General features: G+C 45.5%; 1 protein-coding gene across 5 annotated transcripts in view; it reads right to left on the bottom strand.

Moving 5' to 3' along the window:
- The window catches only part of LOC114803110 (MAM domain-containing glycosylphosphatidylinositol anchor protein 2), a 151,550-nt gene that overhangs the window by 100,275 nt on the left and 26,973 nt on the right, over nucleotides 1–24,302 (bottom strand). For all 5 annotated transcript variants that reach the window (XM_029002426.1, XM_029002425.1, XM_029002427.1 and 2 more), the window contains one exon: nucleotides 1,964–2,103. In XM_029002426.1, the coding sequence (XP_028858259.1) occupies nucleotides 1,964–2,103 (140 nt within the window). The remainder of the gene's footprint in view (nucleotides 1–1,963; nucleotides 2,104–24,302) is intronic.

The raw sequence follows: 24,302 nt of genomic DNA, 5'->3' as shown, positions 1-24,302 counted from the left end.
CATGCTGTTTGGTATATTTTACACTTGAACTTGCAAAAGGCGACTGCTCTATTTTTTGAACATTTCTCTATTTTCATCCCTCATCACCCACTCACTACCCCCCAGCTCCAATCAGGTGATATTATGAATTACCCCCACCAACCCCCACATGACCCTGCAGGTGCCAATTTTTGTGGGTGTACCCAGACCCCGCCAAACTCTTCCATCTACTATTGGTTGTTAACAGTGATTCGCCAGGTTTTAGCTAAATCTAAGTCATTTCCAGTTTGGCGTATTCGAAGCAGCCTCAGAAAACTACTGTTAACTGCCAAATGTTTCACAGATGGACATATTACATATAAGCGCTCTGCATGGGAATTTACTCTAGTTTAAGGATATGTTGCGTGAAAAATTGTGTTTGGGAATATCGGAGCTGCAGCGCTATCAGAACAGATTAGACTAGAATCAGTCCCAGTCACTCGGGGGAAATGAGTGAACACCATGAATAGAATTAGTTAATTCAAGAGATTAAGTAAGACGACTGGTGCTTCCATGTTCTTTAATGTAATAATGGAACACATTTGCACACATAGCATGGGATTCCTGCTTTAGGCAGCAACCGTGACAACCAAATTCCAGTCCAATCCCCTAATTGGAATTTATGATTTAATTATTGCTGAAGAAACATATTAAAATTTAACTACACATCTATGTGCGCATACAGTACATGACGGCAGCACAGCAGAAATATTCCAGTTCATGCATTTTTAATTACATCAAAACCTTATTATGGGTGTTAGAGTCACTTACTGTATAAACATGTAATATACATTTTAGATTAAAGTAATCTGTTTTATATTCTAGTAAATACACAAATAAATTTCAAACATAAACTGTTAATGATGGGAACATATCATTTAAGTAATTCAGTAATGCGTTCAAAGGTGTCAGTTGTGAATGAGTACTGATTTTTTTTTTTTTAATAATAAATATAAGATCTTTTTTTCAGTTTGATTTTATTATACTGTGTTACATTTTTAACAAAAACTGTGTTACATTGTTAACATTGGATGGGCATGCACTGCTGTTGGCAGCATATGCATATATATATATGCTTTTTTACCGCAGTAAAACATTTATAGTGTTTTTTTTTTTTTTTTTTTATCTAATATCTCACTTTTGGTTTTATTTTTAACTTTATTTCAAATCCAGCCATGAGTAAGACATTGTGATGGTAGACAGACGGTCTTAATCCATGTGACAGCATTTTTGTGCACCGGGGGCATGAAAGGCAGCATTGAGTACTGTGTTTCCCGGAGTAACTAATGTGTACTAATGACCCCTTTTAGGATTGGTTATCTGTTTCACATTTGAAAAGAAACAGCCTGCAGTACTTTTCACCGCTTCACTGATAAATGATTGACTGGGACATGCTAGATGAACATGCTAGATTTCTGCTAATGCACTCAAGACTTTGCCTACAAAACCATGAATAATAATTAAATGTTTCTTTTAGTACAACTGCGGCTTTACAATGAAAATCCAGATATCCCTTAAGGTTCCAATATAATAATGACTATGACTATAATTACTATCCATTTTTTAAACTACACTTCAACGTTCATTCACCACTGACATTAAAACTTACAACGTTTGGTGTCAAAATTTTGTGATCAATATGAAACAATTTCCCCAGCACAGATATTTACCTTGGTTACAGACCGGCTGTAACCCTGGACCTCGAATCCAAATCTTTCCAAGAAATACAATTTTCACAGAGGTTTGACTCACAGCTATATGAATTACCCAGATTCTGAGGGCTGAGATGAAGCACCCTGGTCTAGAGGTTGGCCTACAAGATCACTGATTTTGCCTCTACCTCAGCATCTGCTTTTGTTTAAAGGTATGTCATGCTAGTGGGTCAAAATCGTGGGATTTAAACTATGTTTGATAGTCTGAGGTGTAAGTAGGCAGACTGCCTTACCTGAGGCCGGGGATGGCCAGTCACCAGGCAGGTAAGCTCCAGCGTTTCACCCTCGCGTATCGTGTACACCCTCTCAGAGTAGCGTTCCTCCTCTACGTTGCAGGCGTGGCCTGAGTGCACAATCCGGACTGTTGGGGGAGCTGCGGACAAGAGAGGGAGTGTCAAGATTTTCTTTACAATATAGCGTTAATTGTACAACATCACACATGAAAATGGAATATGTGCAACAATTGAAAGTTTCTTACAATGACGTTATGATTCTGACTCAATCATACCCAAGAAGTGTGTAATAGAGACAACCATTGCGCCTGCAGCAGTTAGGACGACATGAGGCAAGAGGCACATGAATTATGAAGTATTATTTTCTCAAGATCCAGACAGTCTTATTCAATGCTGGGAGCGATTGAACAGACAAAGGGTGTGTTGATGAAAACAGCGACCAAAGCAAAGGTCAGGGAGTGGCTGTCTCTAGTAATTTTGAGTGATTTTGCTGAAAAAAAAACTAAAAAACTATGTTTTTTTAATTGTCTGTGCTGCACATTTTAGCAAAACAACATTAGAAGGCCTTAGTGGTGCTTTTACAAACTGAGGCCTACCAACAGCAGAGCAGCCCAAATGGAGATGTTGGTTTAGCAGATACTGATGACTGTAATCCAGACGGGCTATTACTACTCTTTGGCTCTAGGGAGGGGTTTGGTAAAAGGGGTCTAATTATGGAGCAGATGGGATATGTTCAGCTCCTCAGCTCCATTGGCTCTAGTGATGGTGACAGGGGAGAATGTGGTCAGAGAAGCACTTAGGGAGGAAACACAATTTTTGAGCAAAGGTGATTTGTTTAGCAAGAGTTGAGATTGTTACTAACTCATATGTTCTAAAATGCATGTCTGGAATCAATAAAGCAGCATTATCATATACCACTTCATTTGGGGTCTAGAAAGAAAACACAAAACCGGTAAATGGTGGCAAATAAGATATTTTGTAAAAATGTAGAATATAATGTAGTGCGACGAGTTACAGAAAAGGTGGTAGTAGCCTAGTGGGCAACACACTCGCCAATGATCCAGAAGACCCAGGTTCAAATCCCACTTACTACCATTGTGTCCCTGAGCAAGACACTTAACCCTAAGTTGCTCCAGGGAGACTGTCCCTGTAAATACTGATTGTAAGTTGCCCTGGATAAGGGCTGTAAATGTAAAAGGCGAAGACAGTACAAAGTGAGTTGATGCTGAGGGCAGGGGCGTGCTAAAAGAAAAGTCATTTTCCATTTCACTGTGTAAAATGTTGTCATGATCCGGACCGACAGGGTTTACTCCAGATCCGGAGTCCGGACCAGAGTTTCATGTTCATCCTGATTAATGTTCCCTGATCGTGTTCACCTGGTGTATATTTATATAATTGTATAAAACTATCCTGTTCGTGTCTGTTCGCCGTCGGGTCATTGTGCGTGTTAATGTTCCCTTGTCTGTGAAGTTTGTATTAAACCACTGTGAAATTGTGCGAATGCGTCCTCCTTCATTGCCATGTCCAGCCCACCCGTGATAAATGTGTTAAGTTAAATAATTAGATGAAATCAGACCAAATGATAAATTAGACCAGGCAACACAGAAAGACACCTGTAAAACCCCCCGAAAAATCCAAACAGTAGATACTGTTTACCTACTAGGTCGAACTGAATTAGTAGGAATTTGCCGTACAGTATGGATTTCGACTATACAGTACGGCTTGGTGGAGCAGCAGGGTCTCCCCATACATTGATTTACAGCCTGCCACAATATTAACACTGACCTCCACACATGGATTTTCTATTCATTTTACAATAAAAAATGTGTATGATCTTATTTTATTGTAGAGCTGTGTACACCGTATTGATTCGCCTGGCTCACTCGCTCGATCTCTCTCACAAATGACACTGACTTTGTCCTCTCCACATTAACAGGAGAAAAAGGCCGGTTGCGAAACAAGCTATAATGTGCGCAAGCAAAAACAACACATGCTTTCGCACAATTTGCAATTAGCGCCCTCGTTTCACTTAGACATTGCAAACGAGATGCCAGCATAAACTGTCTCTGCATATACTGTCAAGCTTGCGTACGGCTCTTTTTCAAACGCTGGAAATCGCAATCTTCATGCCAGTGACTGTGCCGGCCTCCAAAGGCCAGGATGGAGAAAAGCTCAGATGCACAAGGTGACTCCCACCGCAGATGCAAGATGCCCTGAGGTGCTCCACAACGGATCAGACGCTAATGAGAGGTGGGCCGTATCTCCCGCGGGGTCCAGGGAACCATCCCACTTCACACCGGACGCAGGACGCCCGCCGCCTTTTTCGGCGCCGCTCATTGTTAGTGACACCCGGCCTCTTGTTAGCTAGTCGGCGTGTCAACCCTCATTTCATCCATGGCTCACTCACAAGTCTTCTGACTACCCGGTCGAGTCTGACTAACTGGTGGCACACCTAGTGACAACTGGCCCCCGTGACTTGGCTGCGTCGGCAATTCCGGCGAGATGAGATAATTGAAAGCATAAAGGGATGAAGGAGGTTCACGCAAGGCTGCCACTTAAAAAGAAGAGTGGGGTTTAGAACAAGACCCGAGGGCGATGCACAAACAAGGTCCTAATGCAATTACTGCGGTAAGTCGGCAGCCCCGCCATATGCCATCGGCTCCGGGACCTGCAACAACCTGGTGGCACACCAGCCATTAATAATCATTAAAAGCAGATTTGTAAATACCCCGAATTAGCGCTGGTGCTGCCCCCCTCCCAATACCCGACATTACAACTGGATTACTTTACAAGTAATTACAGCCCTTTCCACGCGTCTGACGTAGAATTCGCAAGTGTGCGAACCATCGGTGCATCGTGCCATGGTTCAAACCAACCGAGATTAGGGATTAGGGAAAAATACAGCACTCGCGGGTACGGAACCGTACAAAAGTTTTTTTTAGTTTTTGAAAGTGTTTATCGACTTGTTGGTTGAACAAGGCTAAACTAGTTCTAGTTATGTTTTAGTTGTTAAAAGGTTTTTCACGGTCCAGACTCTGGAGGGTGCTCCGGTCCCGTGTTCCGGGCCGCGGTTGTCATGTCTCCCACTTACCTGTCCCCGCCCGGTCATTGTGTATCGTGTCTTGCCGTGTGTCCATGTTCTGCTGTTGTTTAGTACGTCCCTTGTCTTGTAAGTCATGCAAGTGCGTCAAAGAAAGAAAAGGACAGGACACATTTCGTTGTGTCCGCCATGCCTGCTCTGCTTCACTCTTACTTGTGTGAGACTCAAACAACAAAAAAAATCTCACTGTGCCAATTATAACAGTGTGACCTGCTCCACCAACTCTGGCATGTTATCTGGGTTGCGGGTCCGTGCGAGACCGACACATGAGTCAACGGCGAGATGACTGTGAGACGGAGAGCGAGGTGATCTGCCTCTGGCACCCGGCTGGGACGCTCAGGCTCAAAAGCACCTGTGCTGGAATAAAAGAGGATCCAGATGTGCCTTTTAAACACTGTAAAACACACACACACACACACAATTACGCACAAGTAGAGCAAGTTCGGAGGCAGTCCCCTCCAGATGGATTCTGCTCCACCCTGATTGCACCAGGGAAACGGAGACAGTTCCATCTGAGATGGGCAATTTGTGATGACATTGGATTTGGTTAAATGTGCAACATTCAGGACAGTCTGGCGCTGTCAACATGAAAGAGTGTGTTTCTTCTTCTTTTTTTCCTAAGTGTGCACAAAAGGGGTCATGTTTGACAAAATGAATGTTGGCGGTAAAGAAGGTGAGGGGGGGGGTTCTCTTCCAACAGCTGGGACTCACTCGCATCAGATTTAATGTCTTCAGACCAATCCCTGGAGGGCAGCGAACGTGTTCTGCTAGTGGTTAATGGAAGTCGCGCGTCGCCATGGGAGCGTTTGCGTGCGAGTATGCGTGCACCCTTAACGGATGTGTTTGTACGAATGTTTGTGTGCGTATGCGTCTGTGCGTTCAGCAGCGCATTTATGGACATTACTGTACAATATGTCTGCTCCTATACTGCATGCAGTGTGTTTGAGTGTGTGTGTAAGTGCAGCACAATGCACCCCCCCCCCCCCCCCCCCCCCCGCATTATTTCTGCACTATGCACTATTACACCCCGAACCAAATACTCACAGTCGTGAAGTCTACATAAATCTGCCAAGACACCAGTTTATTCCGGAAAAGCCGTTACATAACGTTCGGAAAGCCATTTTTAAGACACCTTGGCCCCTACACCGCTGGGAGTAGTGCTCTGCAGCGCTAAGTGCCCCGTAATGCGAAATACAAACGAGGCCATTTAATATCTACACTGCTTAATATGCGTAACCACAGGCCGGCTGCGGAATGTCAACAAAATCATTCATTGGACGACGTCGCCATTAAACACCCGGACGCCGAGCGCGAGACTTCTGTCTGCACGCCGAAGCCACCTCAGCAATCATTACAGGTTATGAATGCCCTGCTGACCAAAGCATATTGATCATCCAGGTTAATGCACTCACACACACTCTCAGACCCACAATGCAATTATAAATAACCCCGGCGTATGGATTGGTGACCGCAGCGCTGTCATCAACATAAAGCATCGTGCGCGGCGCGGCGGAGCTCTGCATGCATTTACAGTCCGGAACACTCAATCGAGGACGAGCTGTTCTGTGTTCAGGTATCCAGGTCTTCACTCATGACCACCTTCATTCAAAACATTCACAGTCCCGCATAACAAGAAGAAACCAATTCACGGGAGGAGGTCCAAGCAGGTCCCCTATAATGAAAATTTGACTTTGTGAGATTATTTAACATTAATACGAGTTCCCCTAGCTTGTGTATGGTCCTGCAGTGGCTAGAAATGGCGATAGGTGTGAAGATTGTTTTGGTCATTCTGCTTCATCGTTCAGAGAGTGGCTGGAATCAGAGAGTCGAATCTGGAATTTGTCCCCTTATGTCGTCATAAGGGGACGCCCCTCCAACATTATCTCCACCGACTGTCATGGCTGGCAAACAAGCAAAGCATTGAAATTCCTTGGTGATTGGATGTTAAAATGAGCCTGTTTGGACCTAACATTGTGGTTGGTGAAAGGTGTGGATTACGTCATTTCTGCAAAGGCCGCTCACTTCCATAGGCCACTCTCGTCCAGCCTCTCTCCTTCTCATTTGCATTTAAAGCTACAGATACCAAAAGGCCGCGTCCAGGGGAAATCTCATTGTGGGACTGGATCATAGTGGCTGTAGTTCCGACCAAAGTTGAATTTCGGAAATAGACTTGTCTGGGAACCCTTAAAGTTTAAAGTAATCTTTTACTTATCAACAAACAAGACAGGGAGCTTGTTCTTTCCTACAAAGGGGAGCGCCCTGGCGAGAAAACCAAACCTTGAATAATAAATAATACATTACTGTATATAATTTTTAGCATAACCTCGATTATCCAGTTTCTTTCAGGCTTTCTTCAGGCTTCATTCTATCCAATAATAAAGTTTCAAACATAACGTTTCAGTCTGTGAACCAGTTATGCAGTGGTTTCACATCTACGGTGGATAAAACATCAAAACCACAACCAGTAGTCACATAAACAACTATGTTAGTCAAATGTAATGCAAAAATGCTAAAATGCTGTGACTTGTGTGTCACATTTTGCTTTGTGCATTGATTTCCATTTTCTAAGTGCAAAAGATGCATCATCTGAACTGGCCCTAAAATTCTTTATATAGATGTTGTCTCTGGCCAGGCATGTCCCAAAGGTCTTCCCAAGGGTCATCAGCTCTAAGTAAGCCATCTGATATCCAATGCAGATACCTGTTCTCCTTCATCCCTAACGGTGCAAGGCCACAATCCATCATGGTGTCCGGTCAAGAATGGAACGCCGTCGGGAACGGTGACACAGAGCAACAATGGTTGTAATGTGTAAGATAAAGATTACAGACTCCATAAAGGACTGAGGTGTCCCTCCTGGGACACAGGGGGTCATAAATAGACAGTAAAGTCATTTTATATTTTCCCTGTTAGCCATATGCCTGCCTCTGTATTTGCCGTCTATATCTCCCATGAGAACCGAGGCGCCCTTCAATTAAGCAAAGATTGATTAAAGGTTGGCAGTGGCACTGCTGTACAGTGTCGGGTATTGGACAGTATGACCCCAGCACTCAGAACTGTCATGATATTTCCATGAAATCAACAGTGCATTTTAATTGGTAATTAATTATTTAACCTAATTAAATATTAAAGCCTATGTCTGAGCTTTTAGTCTTTCATGGTTTAATGCCCTTAAACCTCTTGTATCACATAGGGTTTAATAAAGATATATCCCTGAATTGCAACACTGAGCACAGCACCAATTACATTTATGGTGCCTATGGTTAATGAATATCTAGGGATAAGGTCCTTCTAGAAAATGTCTTGGGTTTGTTCCAGCACAGCACAATTTTTATTGCATAATAAACAGGATGCTTTTAGTCAAGACATTATGCATATTGTTCAATTACTATGAGAGCAAAATAGAAAAATGTAATAGATGCTGATATTAGTTCGAGTACCAGACTGACTCTGAACTTAATGTGATAAATGAAAATCATTAATGAAAACAAAATCCCAAAACAGCAGCTCTAATCGTTATTAGAAATTGTTTGAACCCCTGCTCATTTTGAAGGTTTGCCCACTAACAAAAAAGATTATAATTCCATAATTTCAATGGTAGGTTTATTTGACCTCTGACTGCACATGTTTTGTTTGTTTTTATGATGTGATCTCCTGTAGACCAGCCTTCCTCTGTTCTGCAACACTGGCAGGACTGTCCTGTTGTGCTGGGTTCGTGTCCCTAAACAACAATAATCAGACATCTGTGGGAGAGGATAAAGCCATAGTTGGCTTGGGATCGGTGGTAACTCTTACGCGGCAGGGTGCAGCCGGCCAAAGCTCTGACGATTGGCTGCCGTCAGCCGAGGGCTCAATTAAGATTGGCACTTGCCAGCCAGCAGTCCTTTGAGGTTTGGTCACGGGGTGCCAGCAACTCTCTAATGACAAGCTGGCGTGACCCAGATGCTGAACGATCGTCCTATCGATGCCCACGGTGCCGAGCGGCAGCTGGGAGTGCCCACTGGCAGGCTTAAGCTAAGCTATCCATAACCCGAGCACCGGGCCACTGCAGGCATAATCCCTGCCAACAGTGCAAAGCGGTTCATTACCGCTCCCCAGGCTAGGTGTGGATTAATTCGAGACCGCCCGCTCCAAGGTGCTGAATACGTCTTGATACCAGAGTGGTCTACGGGCCGAGAGACTGGCAGCACGGTAACTGGAACGCCACGTCAAATCCCCTTTTCTGTATTTGTTTTCTGCATTATCTTTTCCCTGCACTGTAGATTAAAGGCCGAGTGATGTGGGATTTTTGGATCAGATACCATTTCCAATATTGGTGCGGTGCAAATCGCTGATTATAGAGAGCATCTGTTGATACTGTCATTCAGCTGAGCAACAGAACTCGGAACTCTCTCTCTCTCAGTATACAGAACATCTGAGACTTTAAGACCTTTCTAGTAAAACAGTGCTATAGATGAAACAGGAGAGCAAAATATTACAATAAAATGCCAAACATAGACAATTGCTGTGGAGCATATTTCACTTAGAAACTCATAAACATAAAAACATCGGTTATTCGGCAAAATAAAGACGCAGCGATTCAATTGTCTTTTGGTGCTAACTGCATTTCTCAGAAAATATTACCTAAAAAGCATTGACCATAAAAAGAAGAGAAACGCAATGTCTTCTGTTCAACAGAAACAAAGCCCTAATTCCTCTGCCATAAAGCCAACACTAGAGCAATTAAGGTTGGCAGAGATAATATCTACAGCAGACCTGTAGCAGCTTCGGATGGATCCTTTATGTGTTTCTTCTTGAACACACGTCCGGAAAAAGTCTCTTATTCACTGGCCTGTTTCGGATTTGTTAAACTGAACTCAAAGCTGAAAAGAATCCAGCTGAATCTGGCGCCCTATCGACCCCAACACTACGAAGGATGTGTATATTAATCTGCAGAAGACACTGAACATTCCATTTCGCAATTTGTTTCTTGAACCTGGTTCCAGCGGGTCTTAACTGGTGAACGTACACATTCATAAAGATAAATGCTTGAGTCTATGTAAATATGGGCCTGCTTTTATGTGCATGTATTTTATATATATATATATATGGGAGGAGCTCTCAGCTATCGTTTATATATATATATATATATAAACGATAGCTGAGAGCTCCTCCCACACTGAAATAATCACACAGGCACGAGATAAGCACGACTCGGCTTAGACAGACTGCATCACCGGAAGCACAGGGCAAACACCCCATGCAACACCACAAGCCTGGACCGTGCCAAGCGGAATACAGAGGAGGGTGAACAAACACACAGGCAAACAGATCACACGGGAGGAGGAAGAAATGAGAAACGGTAGCCAAACTGATAAGGTGGCCTGTACTGCTAACACTCTGTCATGGTGCTTGGCTGTGCAGGAAAGTGAAATTGAAGTAATATTTACATTTATCATACACCCTCATCCAGAGCGACTTACCCTTAACCTTACGACTTACCCTTGAGCAACTCAGGGACACAATGGTACTAAGTCGGTTTTGAACCTGGGTCTTCTGGTTCATAGGCGAGTGTGTTACCCACCAGGCTTCTAGCACCCTAGTTATAGTGCTTATGATCACATGGAGGCCTATGTAGGGTCAATTTGTCACGTGGAGGAGCATGAAGGGGCAGTGGCGGCCTAGCAGTTAAGGAAGCGGCCCCGTAGTCAGAAGGTTGCCGGTTCGAATCCCGATCCGCCAAGGTGCCACTGAGGTGCCACCGAGCAAAGCACCGTCCCCACACACTGCTCCCCGGGCACCTGTCATGGCTGCCTGTCAGGGTGATGGGATAAATGCAGAGGACGAAATGTGTCCTCTGCATCTAACCATCCTTGGTGAGCAGCCATGACAGGTGCCCATGGAGCAGTACCTTAGTCAGCAGCACCTTGACGGTTCGAGGTTTGAACTCTTCAGTTACGAGACTGACTCACAGCAAATTTTTAAACTAAATTTAAACAATTTGTTACCTATGTTTATGTTGTAGGCTCATGAAATTAAAAAAAAAGTTTTTATGAGTTCATCTTTGCTAGAGAACTCACTCACTCGGTTTTCATGACCGCTGCCAGAGCCCATTCCATTGCAGGGGCCCAGCCCACCACAGGGCACACACACACACACCTTTGCTCACACCAATGGAAAATTCACCTAGTGTACAAGCTTTTGCATGGCAGGAGGAAACCGGAGAACCCAGAGGAAACCCGTGCAAACATGGGGAGATCAAGTAAACTCCACACTTAAGTTCGAGCTGGGATTCAAGCTCACAACCTTGGAGGCCAGTTCGCAAACTGCTGTGTCACTTTGTGGCCCTTAAATATTTCTTACTCATAATCCTAACTGATTTAACGACATAGTGTGTAAGACTCTAGCAAGTCCACAGCCTACAACAGCACAGTTAATTGGGGCCGACACTGTATCTTATTGTCTCTGGGGGTAAGTGCTCATGGTCCCCCACTAGCGCATGTCTCCTTTAATAGAGAAGAGAAATTCGCCGTAAAATCAGCATCTGCTTCAAGCACTGAACCAGCACGCCATTCGATGGCCAACGGGGTCGAGGAGGTTCACTGATTCATCCTGCTGAACTGAATAGCTGGTTCGTCCCGGTCTTTTCTATCACACCAACTCGCTTAGTAAATGCACAGTGAAGAGAACGTTCTATGTATCAGGCATTGAAAACACATCTGCAGCATTTGCCCATTTCAGAACAGCCTTGTCCACATTGGCAGGACCATGAGTTCTCTCAAGACACATTTTCTTCAAAAAAATGTGGTATTGTGTGTTTTCATTCAACACATCTGAATGAAGGCTGCAGTGGTGGACAGGGGTGGCCTAGAGGGTAAGGAAGTGGACCACCCAGGTGCCATTGAGGTGCCACTGAGCAAAGCACCGTCCCCACACACTGCTCACCGGGTGCCTATCTGGGCTGCCTGCTGGTCACTAAGGGTGATGTTGTGCTTACTGCAGGGGCAGTGGTGGCCTAGCGGTTAAGGAAGCAGCCCCGGAATCAGATGGTTGCCGGTTCGAATCCCAAGGTGCCACTGAGCAAAGTGGTAATAATGAATGTATGAAAATTATTTAGTTGTAATAACTACGTGGACCATAGTTTTGAGCTCTATGTACATGTTTCATATTCCCGAATGCTTTCAACAACAAAAAAAAGAGGCAGAGAACCCCCCCAGTAGGTAGTAGCCTCTTTAAGGTTATTAGTGCTGCTGATGGGATACCAAGTGGTCCATCCTCTCCAGGTGGAAGAGACACTGGGGGGTTCAATGCACATCCCAACCTGAGTCCAGCCCCTCAACTCAAGTAGCTGAGGGCCTTAATCTTGCAGCCATTCGAACAAATGACACAAAATGTGGCTCAGAAGGGAGGGGGAGTTACAGGAGCTGCTGCAGGCTTGCTGTTGGCGGGGGTGGGTAAGGGGCATGGTCATTGTGTTGTAATTCTATACGGGTACAGCAAAAGCCTACAGACAGCTCAGTCACTGAAAATTGGTTTTAGGCGACAGCGAATATAATGCACTATTTAGGAGATATTACTGCCCCACAGTCCAGGATGGCTAAATCTCATGGCTGTAGGATTGTACATGCCTCAAGCGGGAACTGTGAAATCAACTTTAGTTCTAATACACAAATGTCCATATACCTCAAAGACATCAGTCAGCATTTTCTTTCAAATCCACACACACACTTTCTGTTGAAATCCTCCGGTCGTTGAGGAGTTTACTTTGTTACAAACAACACACTGGCATCTACAGCTTTGGTTGGTAGGTGGTACAGGTGGTACTCAGGCTCCCTCTAGTCATATGTTGGGAATTTCTATTATTCTTCACACCTTCTTTGTAGTACAGTTAATTTCCTAACTTCCTGTGTGTTTTACAGCAGTACTGACAATGACTTACTAATATATTGATCCTTCACAACTGTTTTTCTAATGTCACAGTGGTGATACCTAATATCTTCAGTGCTGGAACTCACTGTGAAAAGTTGCAGAACCACTGCTCTATAGTATAGGCTTATAGTATAGGCTTAATGATACAGAGCCCCTTCACGTTTTATTCTGGAACTCTTCATAAACTGGACCAAAAGCCTTCAGTAAACACACACTCCCAAGCCACTGTCTTTAATATTCTGTTCAAGTGATCTCCGTTTTTCTCTTTCTGTTTGCGCTATTCCACCTGGCTCTGATCCACAGGAGTCAGAGTATAACACCAGTATAGTTCTACATATTATACTGATACTAATAAATATTCATTACAGAACCGATTGTTGAACAGATTGATGATTAATCATTATTTAATGCAGTGCTCTTAATATCCGTCATAAATAAGTACAAATCAGTGTGGCACTTTTATATCATGAGCTGACATGAAAGTGTCAATCTGCATTTGTATGTCATTACTCCACTGAAGGAGTAATTACACTATTTAAGGAAAATGTTACGGAACAGTGTATATAACACATTGTACCTTCCCTTAATGATGAGAGTAGCAAACACATTGCTCTGCTGATCCGGTGAAGCACAGGATATCCTCAACTAACAAGGGCTGATCGTAGATAAATTAGTAGTCCCTCATGGCTTCCACTCCACTTAGCATTTTTCACTACTCGTTAAAAAAAATTCAATTCTATCTATCTATCTATCTATCTATCTAGATATCAGATAGATATCTACACTGCATCTACATTTGCATTTGATCATAAGCAGTTAAAGAGGACACAGACAGATGTCTCTAAACAGCCATAAGCCGAGTCCTTTTTAATTTTTCATGCAGAGTTTTTCACTTCCTATTAATTTTGCCACATGTTTAGGATTAAAATTTCACGCGATTATTAAAATATTTAGCATTTGTCGCTGCATTGAGTGTATGAAGATGCGCACTAGCTTGAAAGTGTGGAAGCACACCAGTGAACCCAACGTAGTAAATGAGTGTCACGACTACGGACTTACGGGGGAAGGAAGCGCAGAGGTCTGACATTCTGGGAAGGGGGTTTTATTACAACAAACAATAAAGAAATACAAATAAACAATGGCGCGATGGCCGAAAACAATTTAACGTAAATAATGAACTGAAACAAACCCGTAGGCGTGTGGCGATTGCCAGAACTCAAAACACATGAAAACAAAACTAGGTCAAGTTCGTGCAGCGAGTTCACGAAAATGCCAGCGACCCCGAAAGGGTGGAAACTTCCGGCATTTATGGGGCGTCAGGATTAAAGTCAGGTGTGGAGCCCAGCTGCAGGCAATCCTGACAGAGCCCCCCCTCCAAGGGCTACGTCCTCGGAGCCCCAACAGTACCATCAGTGGAGGCGGCGGGGCGGACGGCGGCAACCTCAGGGCTCCTGCCCTGCTGTATCCTCCCCTTGGAGGACCCGGTCCCTCGGGCTGGCTCCCCGGCGTGGTCAGGCGTGGCGGCCCCGGTCCCTCGGGCTGGCTCCCCGGCGTGGTCAGGCGTGGCGGCCCCGGTCCCTCGGGCTGGCTCCCCGGCGTGGTCAGGCGTGGCGGCCCCGGTCCCTCGGGCCTGGCTCCCCGGCATGGTCAGGCGTGGCGGCCCCGGTCCCTCGGGCTGGCTCCCCGGCGTGGTCAGGCGTGGCGGCCCCGGTCCCTCGGGCTGGCTCCCCGGCGTGGTCAGGCGTGGCGGCCCCGGTCCCTCGGGCTGGCTCCCCGGCGTGGTCAGGCGTGGCGGCCCCGGTCCCTCGGGCTGGCTCCCCGGCGTGATCCCGCTTGGCGGCCCCGGACCCTCGGCCTGGCTCCCCGGCGTGGTCCCGCTTGGCGGCCCCGGACCCTCGGCCTTGCTCCCCGGCGTGGTCCCGCATGGCGGCCCCGGACCCTCGGCCTGGCTCCCCGGCGTGGTCCCGCATGACGGCCCCGGACTCCCGTACCTGCACACAATAATCAGGGCCGATCCATCTGGGTACGTGTGGGCCCTGTCTCCACATGTCCCCTCTGACACATCTTGTGTCACCCCCTGCACCGCGCAGGGAGATTGTCCCAGAGCCTCCGGCGACTGTTCCAGGCACCCCAGGCTGGTGCCTTCTGGGACTATGCAGCCCCTCTCGCTGCACGGCCCTGGTGCCAAGGGGGGGGCATTGCCAGACCATCCGGCTAGCCCCTTCTGCGTCCGTTGGGACAAGCAGGCCCTCTTCCTGTCTGTCCCAGCTGGGTCCTCATGCCTACCCAGGGGCTCTATGGCGCTCCACCCCTCTGGAGGCAGACGCAGGCCCATGCCTGGCCCACCCTCCTCACTGGCTACCGGAGGACCCAGCTCCATCGCTTCCCCACCTCCCCTCCCCTCAGGAGGAGTCCCCAACCCGAACTGCACCCCCCCAAAAAATTCTTTGGGGGAGCACCCCCCCCGGCTGGACTTCGGGGTACCTTGGGGCTTGTCCACCTCGCCTTGGACCAGCACATTCGGGTCAGGAACCTCCTCCCTGGGGTTCGGCTCCGCGGCTGGGTCGCCATCTGGTGGACACAAAGAGGGGAAGTGGGGGCGACATACGGACACATATGCCACGCACACACACACAGACAGAGACAGACAGAAGAGAGGGTCGTCTGGTTCCCTCTCTGAGCTCTCCGGGACCTCCTCAGGGGGCACAGCCAGAATCTCGGGAGGCACGACCTTCTCGTCGCCCGCCAGTGCTTGGTCTTCTTGCCCCGGATCCTGACTGGCGCTGGATGTGGTGGAGGGGCAGAGTTCGATCCCTGGCTCAGGCTCTGGCCGATCAAACTCCGCCCTCAGCCTCTGCTGGAAGTCCCGAAAACTCCTGTCGGTCTCTCCCTGCTGCCAGGCAGCGTCGCTGGAGATGGTGGTGGGCGTGTGGCGTGGGGGGGTGGTGGACGTCTTCTCCAGCATGCGGGGGCGCTGGTGATGCGCTGCCGTTCAGCTGGGGAACGTCCGAGCAGAGGGAAGGCGGGTCGGCGACTGGAACTGGGAGGGCATCTTCCCTGTGAGGCAGTTCCGACAGTGCAGTTGCTGGTTGGCGACCTCCTGTCGCCCTGTTCCACCAGCTTACGCCCGCATCGCTGTCCTCCTCCTCACTGTTGTCGCACCTCTGGGACTGACGTGGGTTTCCACGGACCTCGCAACGGACGGGCACGATGGGCGGAGCCATTCCGGCACCGACTGCCCAATCGGCGTCATCCTCGTGTTGGTCCGTGTCGACCTCATACCCTCGGAAGTCACGTGGATCTTCACGGATGTCGCGACAATCTCGGACGCGCGCGCTGGGTGGAGCCATCCCGGCCCCGACTGCCCAACGAAAATCCACGTCATTGTCGCTTTCGTCATCCGTGTCCTCCCACCTGTGACTCCGAGGGTCGTCCACCCTGCGGACATCCTGGACCCAGGGTGCGATAAGCTCCCATGGGCAGTACTCTGGCCATTCGGGCTGGAGGCTGCCCACCTCCTCGCTGGAGGAACGCCACCGTTGTTGCCGCTTCTCACCCCTCTGGAAGTGACGTGGGTCTCCACGGACCTTGCGACGATCGCAGACTGGTGCGATGGGCGGAGCCCAACTCTCGTCTCCCGTGCTCTCGTCGTCGTCCGTGTCGTCCCAGTCCACAGGGAGCCTTGCCAGCAGAGCGCAGAGTTCTTGGCTCGACATGGCGAAGATCGTGGGGGTCGCATCTTCTGCGCTCGCTGCCCACGTCACTTCCTCGCTGCTGCCGACGCCAACGTCCTCGCTCCGCCCACTCACCCGCCGACGTTGTCGCTTCCGGGTTTCGCGGAGTTTCCCGGGGGTGACGTCATCACGCGGCGCCGCGTACCACGGCTTCTCGGGGAGAAAACGCTCCACCAGAACGGGCGGCGCGTCTCTCCCCTGGCGTCCGCGTTCGCCGCGCCGGGCTGCGTCCTTCGCGGCGTTTCTTCTCCTCTGTTTTTTACCTCTGCGCTTTTGGGGGGGGTCGCTGGCATTCTGTCACGACTACGGACTTACGGGGGAAGGAAGCGCAGAGGTCTGACATTCTGGGAAGGGGGTTTTATTACAACAAACAATAAAGAAATACAAATAAACAATGGCGCGATGGCCGAAAACAATTTAACGTAAATAATGAACTGAAACAAACCCGTAGGCGTGTGGCGATTGCCAGAACTCAAAACACATGAAAACAAAACTAGGTCAAGTTCGTGCAGCGAGTTCACGAAAATGCCAGCGACCCCGAAAGGGTGGAAACTTCCGGCATTTATGGGGCGTCAGGATTAAAGTCAGGTGTGGAGCCCAGCTGCAGGCAATCCTGACAATGAGCATGAAGTGCACTTATTGGCAGCACACGTAAACTTTGCTTTGTGTCTTCAAGCATGCAGAGATGCCATATTCAGAACATAAATAATATAAAGCACAGTTGAGAGAAAAGTCAGAATGGAGAAATAAAATCAGTGCTTACCAAATATGCAACCAGAAATGTAATGAAATCGTTACTTCGGAGAAGGGAAGGAATTGCACAAGTTGGCAACACCAGCAGAGCTACTACAATAATGCATATTTAAAGCTTTATCTGGGACCATAAACTGTAAAAAAAGAAATGTGTATGCTGGAGTCTCCATTAGTGTCTATCAGAAAAAAAAACTAAAAGACCTCTGCCATAATGTAAAATTTGATGCCGTGTCTCAATTCAGAAGGGGACGATGGGACACGTTTAAAGAACAAATGCATCAGCGCATCAAAACAAGGCTGGCCCAATTCCGAGACTCATTCAAATCAGGCCCAAAACATCCCAACGTATCCCAATAATCCATGCACACAAGGCGCAATGTATCCCAAGAATCCATGCCCTCCATCGACATTTTCAGATGCAAAATAGGCAATTACTGACAAGCTTGAAATATCATTTCACAACACTCAGTGGCTTCAGCTTTTCAAGGCTCCAGATTGAGACGTACCTTGAGTTTGCACAGGGTATACGATATCTGGCCAGTGATGCAGGTGAAACAACCGGATACCAAGTGTGTCAATTATTGACTCCCCCACCCACTCGTGTTTTCGAGGCTAATTAAAGCATTCATTGTATGTTTTCTTCTTTTTTTCTTCATTTGTTTTTGCCAAAACAGCAAATTCATCAAAAAATAGTAGAATAACCTAAAATTGCATTTCCTAAATTTTGGAATGTCCAAGCGGGATGCTGTTTGACGTTACATTTAGGGCATTTATCAGACGCCCTTACCCAGAGCGACTTACAATCAGTAGTGACAGGGACAGTTCCCCTGGAGTGTCTTGCTCAGGGACACAATGGTAGTAAGTGGGATTTGAACCTGAGTCTTCTGGTTCATAGGCAAGTGTGTTACCACTAGGCTACTACCACCCTACCACGTTACATGAAATAAAGGAGAATTAATCTTTAAAAAGCTGTGCAGCATGGCATTTCCCAAATAAATTTTATATACCTGCATGTTTTTAGCAAACCTCAATTTCACCATTTTTGAAATATCTCCGCTGACGCACCCATGGCGTCGTATCCTTGAGAGGTAATTCCATTAGAATTGACTCATGTAATAATTCTCAAAGACCTGCCACCACCAGCATGCAGCACAAGTAGTCATGGTAAAAAAAACACAAGGCAAAATGTTTTCAGGAAAATGCTTTTTTTCTCTCTTTTGAATGGGTGAAATAAATTAAAAGCACGAATGGTGCATAGCGCCTACAAAGTGGAGATGCACTTTCCTTGGCAAGCTGTGTCTGAATATTTCCTGTGTCGGAATATTTCAATATGCAAGCCACATCCTGCTTCTTAACACTTGCAAATCCACAGGGGTGTGAGAGGGAGGGGGCACAGACAGGTCAAATGAGAAAAAAGGAAGAAAAAATAGATATTGCTGTGTGAGATAAAAGGAGAGGGAAAAGAGGAAAACCAATATAGATTCTGGAGATGAATGTAATTCAGTCACTGGGTAACACATGTGGCCATGAACACATAAAATATCTGTAGGAAATTCTTTTAGCACTTTTAATAATAAAAACAATGCCAAAGAAACAGCACGTTTTCAGAATTAAACATTAAAACTCCCTGCCTATTGTGCAAGACTCATTGTACCACCAGAATATGGACTCAACTAAGCTTCAAAAGGTGTCCTCTGTAATCTGATGAATCCTCCATGTATTGGACTTGTTTTTTCTCAAACATCCCTAAATCCTTGAAACATTTTTTGCATCGTGGCTGGATGACTTTTCATGTCCAAATGACCATTAATGAAGGTGGAATAAGTCAATGTCACATATGCACCAGTCAAAAGTTTGGACGGACCTACAGATTTATGGGTCTTGCATTTTTTGCATTATAGAACACACAGGCCTATGAGGTTGCGTAATACATATGAGGTTATGTAATAAGCAAAAAACAGGGAGCTTTTGCTGTGATGGCAGCATTTCACATTCTTGGCTTCTCTCCACCTTAAGTTAGACAACAGGGATCATCCTGAAGGTTTATGCTGAACACTTTCTCATAATTCATGTTAATGAGCATCTCATAAAGCAGCTTTTGATGATGACAATATTAAACAAAGTAGCCATGAAGGTAAAAGGAGGTAATTCTGAAAAAATAGATTCATCAAACATCACTTTCTCCAGATACAAAAAGTACAAAATAGGTTTCTTGCATTGGAAAATGACTCCGCCTTAGTCTGTATAATCACCACAGAGCATGTTCGTCCAAACTATTGACTGCTATTGTATACCTGCAGGAACCAAGGTTTCTCATGGCAACATTGCCTCCACTGGGGAATCATCGTGATCTAAAAGAAAAAGGGGATTCACTTCACTTTCACATTCATTCACCAGACCAGGTCACCTTGCCGTGTGGTACAGTTCAAAAGTCCATAATGAGTGAGGTTGACAGGCCTGACCACACATAGCTGTTTTTCAAGATGCTGAAAGCCATATGCGAACTGTAACAGAACACACATTGCATCACAGATTGCAGTGTATCGGTAACCATGCAGTTACTGCAGTGCTGATTGGGTATCTCCTCGGAAAAAAAATATTCTCGTGGCACTGAAAGTAGCATCTGAGAATAAAAATGTATCTTTGCAGATTTTTAGTCATTTAAAGCTTTTGATCCACTGAAGTCATCTGAAGGCACTGATGTCGTGCTGTTTTCTCCTCTGCCATCAGATTAAATGGGACTTCTACATTTGATGTTGCAGTTGGTGTTGGAGGTCTATTTGTCCAACTATGCATGGCACCCTTTTAACCAAGGAAGGCGTGAAATGATTCAGCATTTTAATTAGGAAGGTGTGTCCTAATTTCAACTTTTCCACCAGGAACTATAGTCAAGAATGGAAGCTTTAAAAAGTTTCAAATGTCACTCTGTAGACCTGAAAAGGTCTAACATTTAATTTACTTGGCAGAATATGCCTCAACATGTGTAGAATAGTTACAACTATCAGAACCGGAAGTCTAATTAAAAGGGGCATGTTGTGAAACCTAGTCCATGTGCAAATCAAAAATAAGCAGCAGAATGGAATGATGGGAAACCATTAGTCAAATGCTGCTTTTAGATGAAAAGAAAGGAGGAAAACTATTGACTGCTGTTTGCACCGAGGACCAAAAAAAAAAAAAAAGAAGAAGAACGATAACGAGGTTCTCATTTGAAGGGTGAGGAATGGCTGTTTGCTCCTTTGACTCGATGGGTGTCTGATGGGGAGAGAAAGGCAGGAGTGGGAGAAAGGAGGGATGAAGAACGAACGTTGTGGAGGAGCAGGGTGCAGAGAAGCTCAAAGGAGAGAGAGGGAGCCTCTGATTAGAGAAGGAAGAGAACCCACAAAAAAAAAAAAACGAGGGTAAGTGCGATGGATGGATGGATAGCGAAGAACAAAACGTGGTGCTGGCTCTTTAATTCTGAAATACGGAGTCGGCAGTGAGTACATTGTGTGCAGAGCCGCTGGTTGGATAATGGCCGCTCTCTCTCCCTCCCTCTCCTCAATTAAATCCCTAAAAGTCGTGATTAATCAAAATGTGGGGCCCGTCACTGAAGTTCTGTACCAAAGCAAGGCGACACTGATCAAAAGGAGCAGGTTTACAGGAAGTTTCCATTAAAGCTTGAGAACATGGCATTAAAAAGTGATTAACATCATAATTAAGGTGAGGTAAATTACGCTTAGACTTTTTTTTTTCAGGGAGGGTCTTCTCTCATATGTAAACACGTGAATAGATTCTCAATGCAGTGTGCTGCGTGACCCCAGTAGGACAACAAAGGCGTAATTATGTAATTACACTTGCAGAAAAAACATAATTACGTCCTACTATACTCATGCTAATTGCTTAGGGACAATCCGAAATCTGAAAAGCGCATAAAAAAAAAACACAGGCAGTATCTCACCAGCTGGGGTCATCTGCATTTAACCCATCTTGCTTTGCGAGCAGTGAGCAGCCATGAAAGGTGGCCGAATGGCAGTGTGTGGGGACGCCATTATGCTCATTGTCACCATGGCGGCTCGGGATTCGAACCAGCAAACTTCCACTGCCCCATGAAATGAAACTGGTTAAAGCAGCCAATCTCTATGCTCCCCTGGAAAAATGGGAAATTAAATGCCCACATTATGCGAAATATTTAAGGCTATGTAATTGGTTGGAGAAATAAACAGAAAAATATATAATTGATAAAGTGTACAATTATGAAAACAGGTCCGTAATTAATTGAAACCCACAGGAGTGGCATTTAATGATGTAGAAATCCCAAAGGTGGGACTCCGCTGCATTTTGTTGACTAACATAAATAAGCATTCAGCTTTAAAAATGCTGTAGGACATCTTCAATGAGAAATTATTTTGTTTTTTTTTCATCTAAATGTCTGGTTTTGGTTTGTTTGTTTGGAGAAAGATAATTCCTACTGGGGGTCCCTGCTGAAATTCTTTGTACATGAAAGTTATTTTTTCATTCTGCACAGAAATATAGCATAAATATAATTATGGGACTAACATTTCCAACCTTGAAAGAAAATTAATACTATAAGCTGAACTATGGACTAAACATATAATGTACGACTAGAGATGCCTGTAAAATGTACAAATTTGCATCAGGAAGAACTAAATATTTCTGGATATACCATTCTGGCCCACATAAAAAAACAACCTTGAATACAAGATTTTTCAAGCTTCAACAGACATCATATTTGGCACCATCTACTAGTATTGCATTTTTCTCCCTTTTACATTCTTTTCATAAATTTGACCATCTGCGTGTGTTAATCCCACATCTTAAACATTTCATGCTTATAAATTTGAAAGAAAGGCCACTACCTGAGTTTTGTGGTTCAGTTTTTGCACGAAGAGGACAGACTCTGTCAAGCCAAGTGTATGAATGCATTGCATTTTAATCATTTCTTTGGCCCATTTCTTTAAATAAAAAAAAATTGAAAATCTGCTGGTTGAGGTTTGTTCTAGCCAATTGGAGAGATGTCTAGCTTGGCCGCACAATGCGCTCCACCGTAATGAGGAGGCAGATCTTTCTACAGACCTATCCTGCTGTCTGTGTCAGAAATAGGGCTAATTTGGGGGGATAATATGTGCTATGTGGATAACATCAATGTGTGTCTGTGTGCGTGTCTCGGTGTGTTTGTGCACCATGCGCCAGTGAGAAATCATGTAGCACATGGGCACACATAACTGATTTCCCGTTTTTTTTTTTTTTTTTTGTGCTGCCCTACTTCTTTTATCCCACAGAAGCAGCACTGCCACGCTATCAAGGCCTACGTCTACGTGCTACATATGGAATAGTCTGAGATACGTCTGAGGTACCCAAACCAACTGATACAAAAGGGGTGATTGAAGTACATTGTGTTCCGTAACCATGCTGACATGTGGTGCGTCAATATGTTCCTTCAACCGGTGAGGGGTGCAAACAGCATGAAATTGGGAAGTGGGACCCTGTACCCACACAGGGTAGAGGGGGAGGTGGCGGGGGTAGGGAGACTGTCCATTGTATTCCAGGATAGACTAAAAGGCACCATAAAAGCTCCAACTCTATAAAGCAGTGAACAGAAAAAAAAGAAAAAAAAAAACAGAGTATACCTTGACCTTCACAGAACTCATGTCATAAATGGATGGAGTTTTCACTGCTTTAAAAATGCATACAGTTCACAAGGTCTAAAGTCAAGTCATGGCCCTCGTCTCTTCTTCCATGATTGCCTTAATTGTTCTTACCTGTGTCCCCTACATATATATATATATGTGTGTGTGTGTGTGTGTGTGTGTGTGTGTGTGTACATGCACACACTGCATAGGACTGTCCTTGATGGGTACTCAACAGTTTTTCCTGTTATATAGTATATTGTCATTATTATTATTGTGTCCCTTCGCCATTTTGACTCTGTTTCCAAGAATGTCAGTGGCTTGTGTCCTTGCTGCTTTAGTCCACACAAGAAGGTGAAAGAGCTTGTCTTTAAAAGTTGAAAGTCAAGTGCACGTGGGATGATATGCCTGAACATATAGGGCATTTAACCTGCTTTAAATGCTTGAAATGCAACACATCACAGCGTTGAGAATGGTGGCTCTTGGTCTTAATAAATCTGCACATCTGTAAATATAAAGTCAGAACATAAAAATGTAATGTAATCTTTGTACACATTATCAGTGGAAGAAGGAAAAAAAAGACACGCAGGGCCCAGCTCAGCTCTGATCACCGCCTGCGATCACTGCGGCTGAGCGGAGAGGGCCAATGCATCAAGGCCTGCAGCTACTGTCCACCATGTACCCTTATGATTGATCACCTTGCGCGCGGCTCTAATTTAAAGTCAATTGCATCTATAGATAGCTGTCAGCGGCAGAGAGCCCCCTAATGCGTCCTAACTGTGCCAGAGCTACTGTTCCCCCTCTGCAGACACAGAGGAACTTAACCGTCACGTTAGCGGAGGAACAAGGGGGAAGAGAGAACACCGGTAATCTTTCAAAGGCCCTATTTCTGCCGTTCCTTTCCTGTCCACTTATGACAGAGGACACGCAGACCCGAGGGTCATTAATTTTTAAGATGGATTGGAAGCGTAAAAGTCATCCTTAACGCAGTCTGAACGATGGTGGAGTGCCGGAGTACGTCCAAGAAAAGCTGTTTGAGATAAATCCCATTTTTATATGGGCATGCAATATTCTTACATTACAACTTAAACTGCTTCAGAAATGGGGGAAAAAACAACCACGAGGTTGAGATAAAAAAAATTAGTTGTATAGAATAAAATGAGAAGGTTTAGAGATTACGACTACGGCAGCCGCAGCCTATATGCCATACAAGGCACTTC

Source organism: Denticeps clupeoides, chromosome 14 (assembly GCF_900700375.1).
Source record: "Denticeps clupeoides chromosome 14, fDenClu1.1, whole genome shotgun sequence".
NCBI lineage: Eukaryota > Metazoa > Chordata > Actinopteri > Clupeiformes > Denticipitidae > Denticeps > Denticeps clupeoides.
The sequence above is the reverse complement of the archived record's forward strand: the minus strand, read 5'-3'. Positions and strand labels throughout refer to the sequence as shown.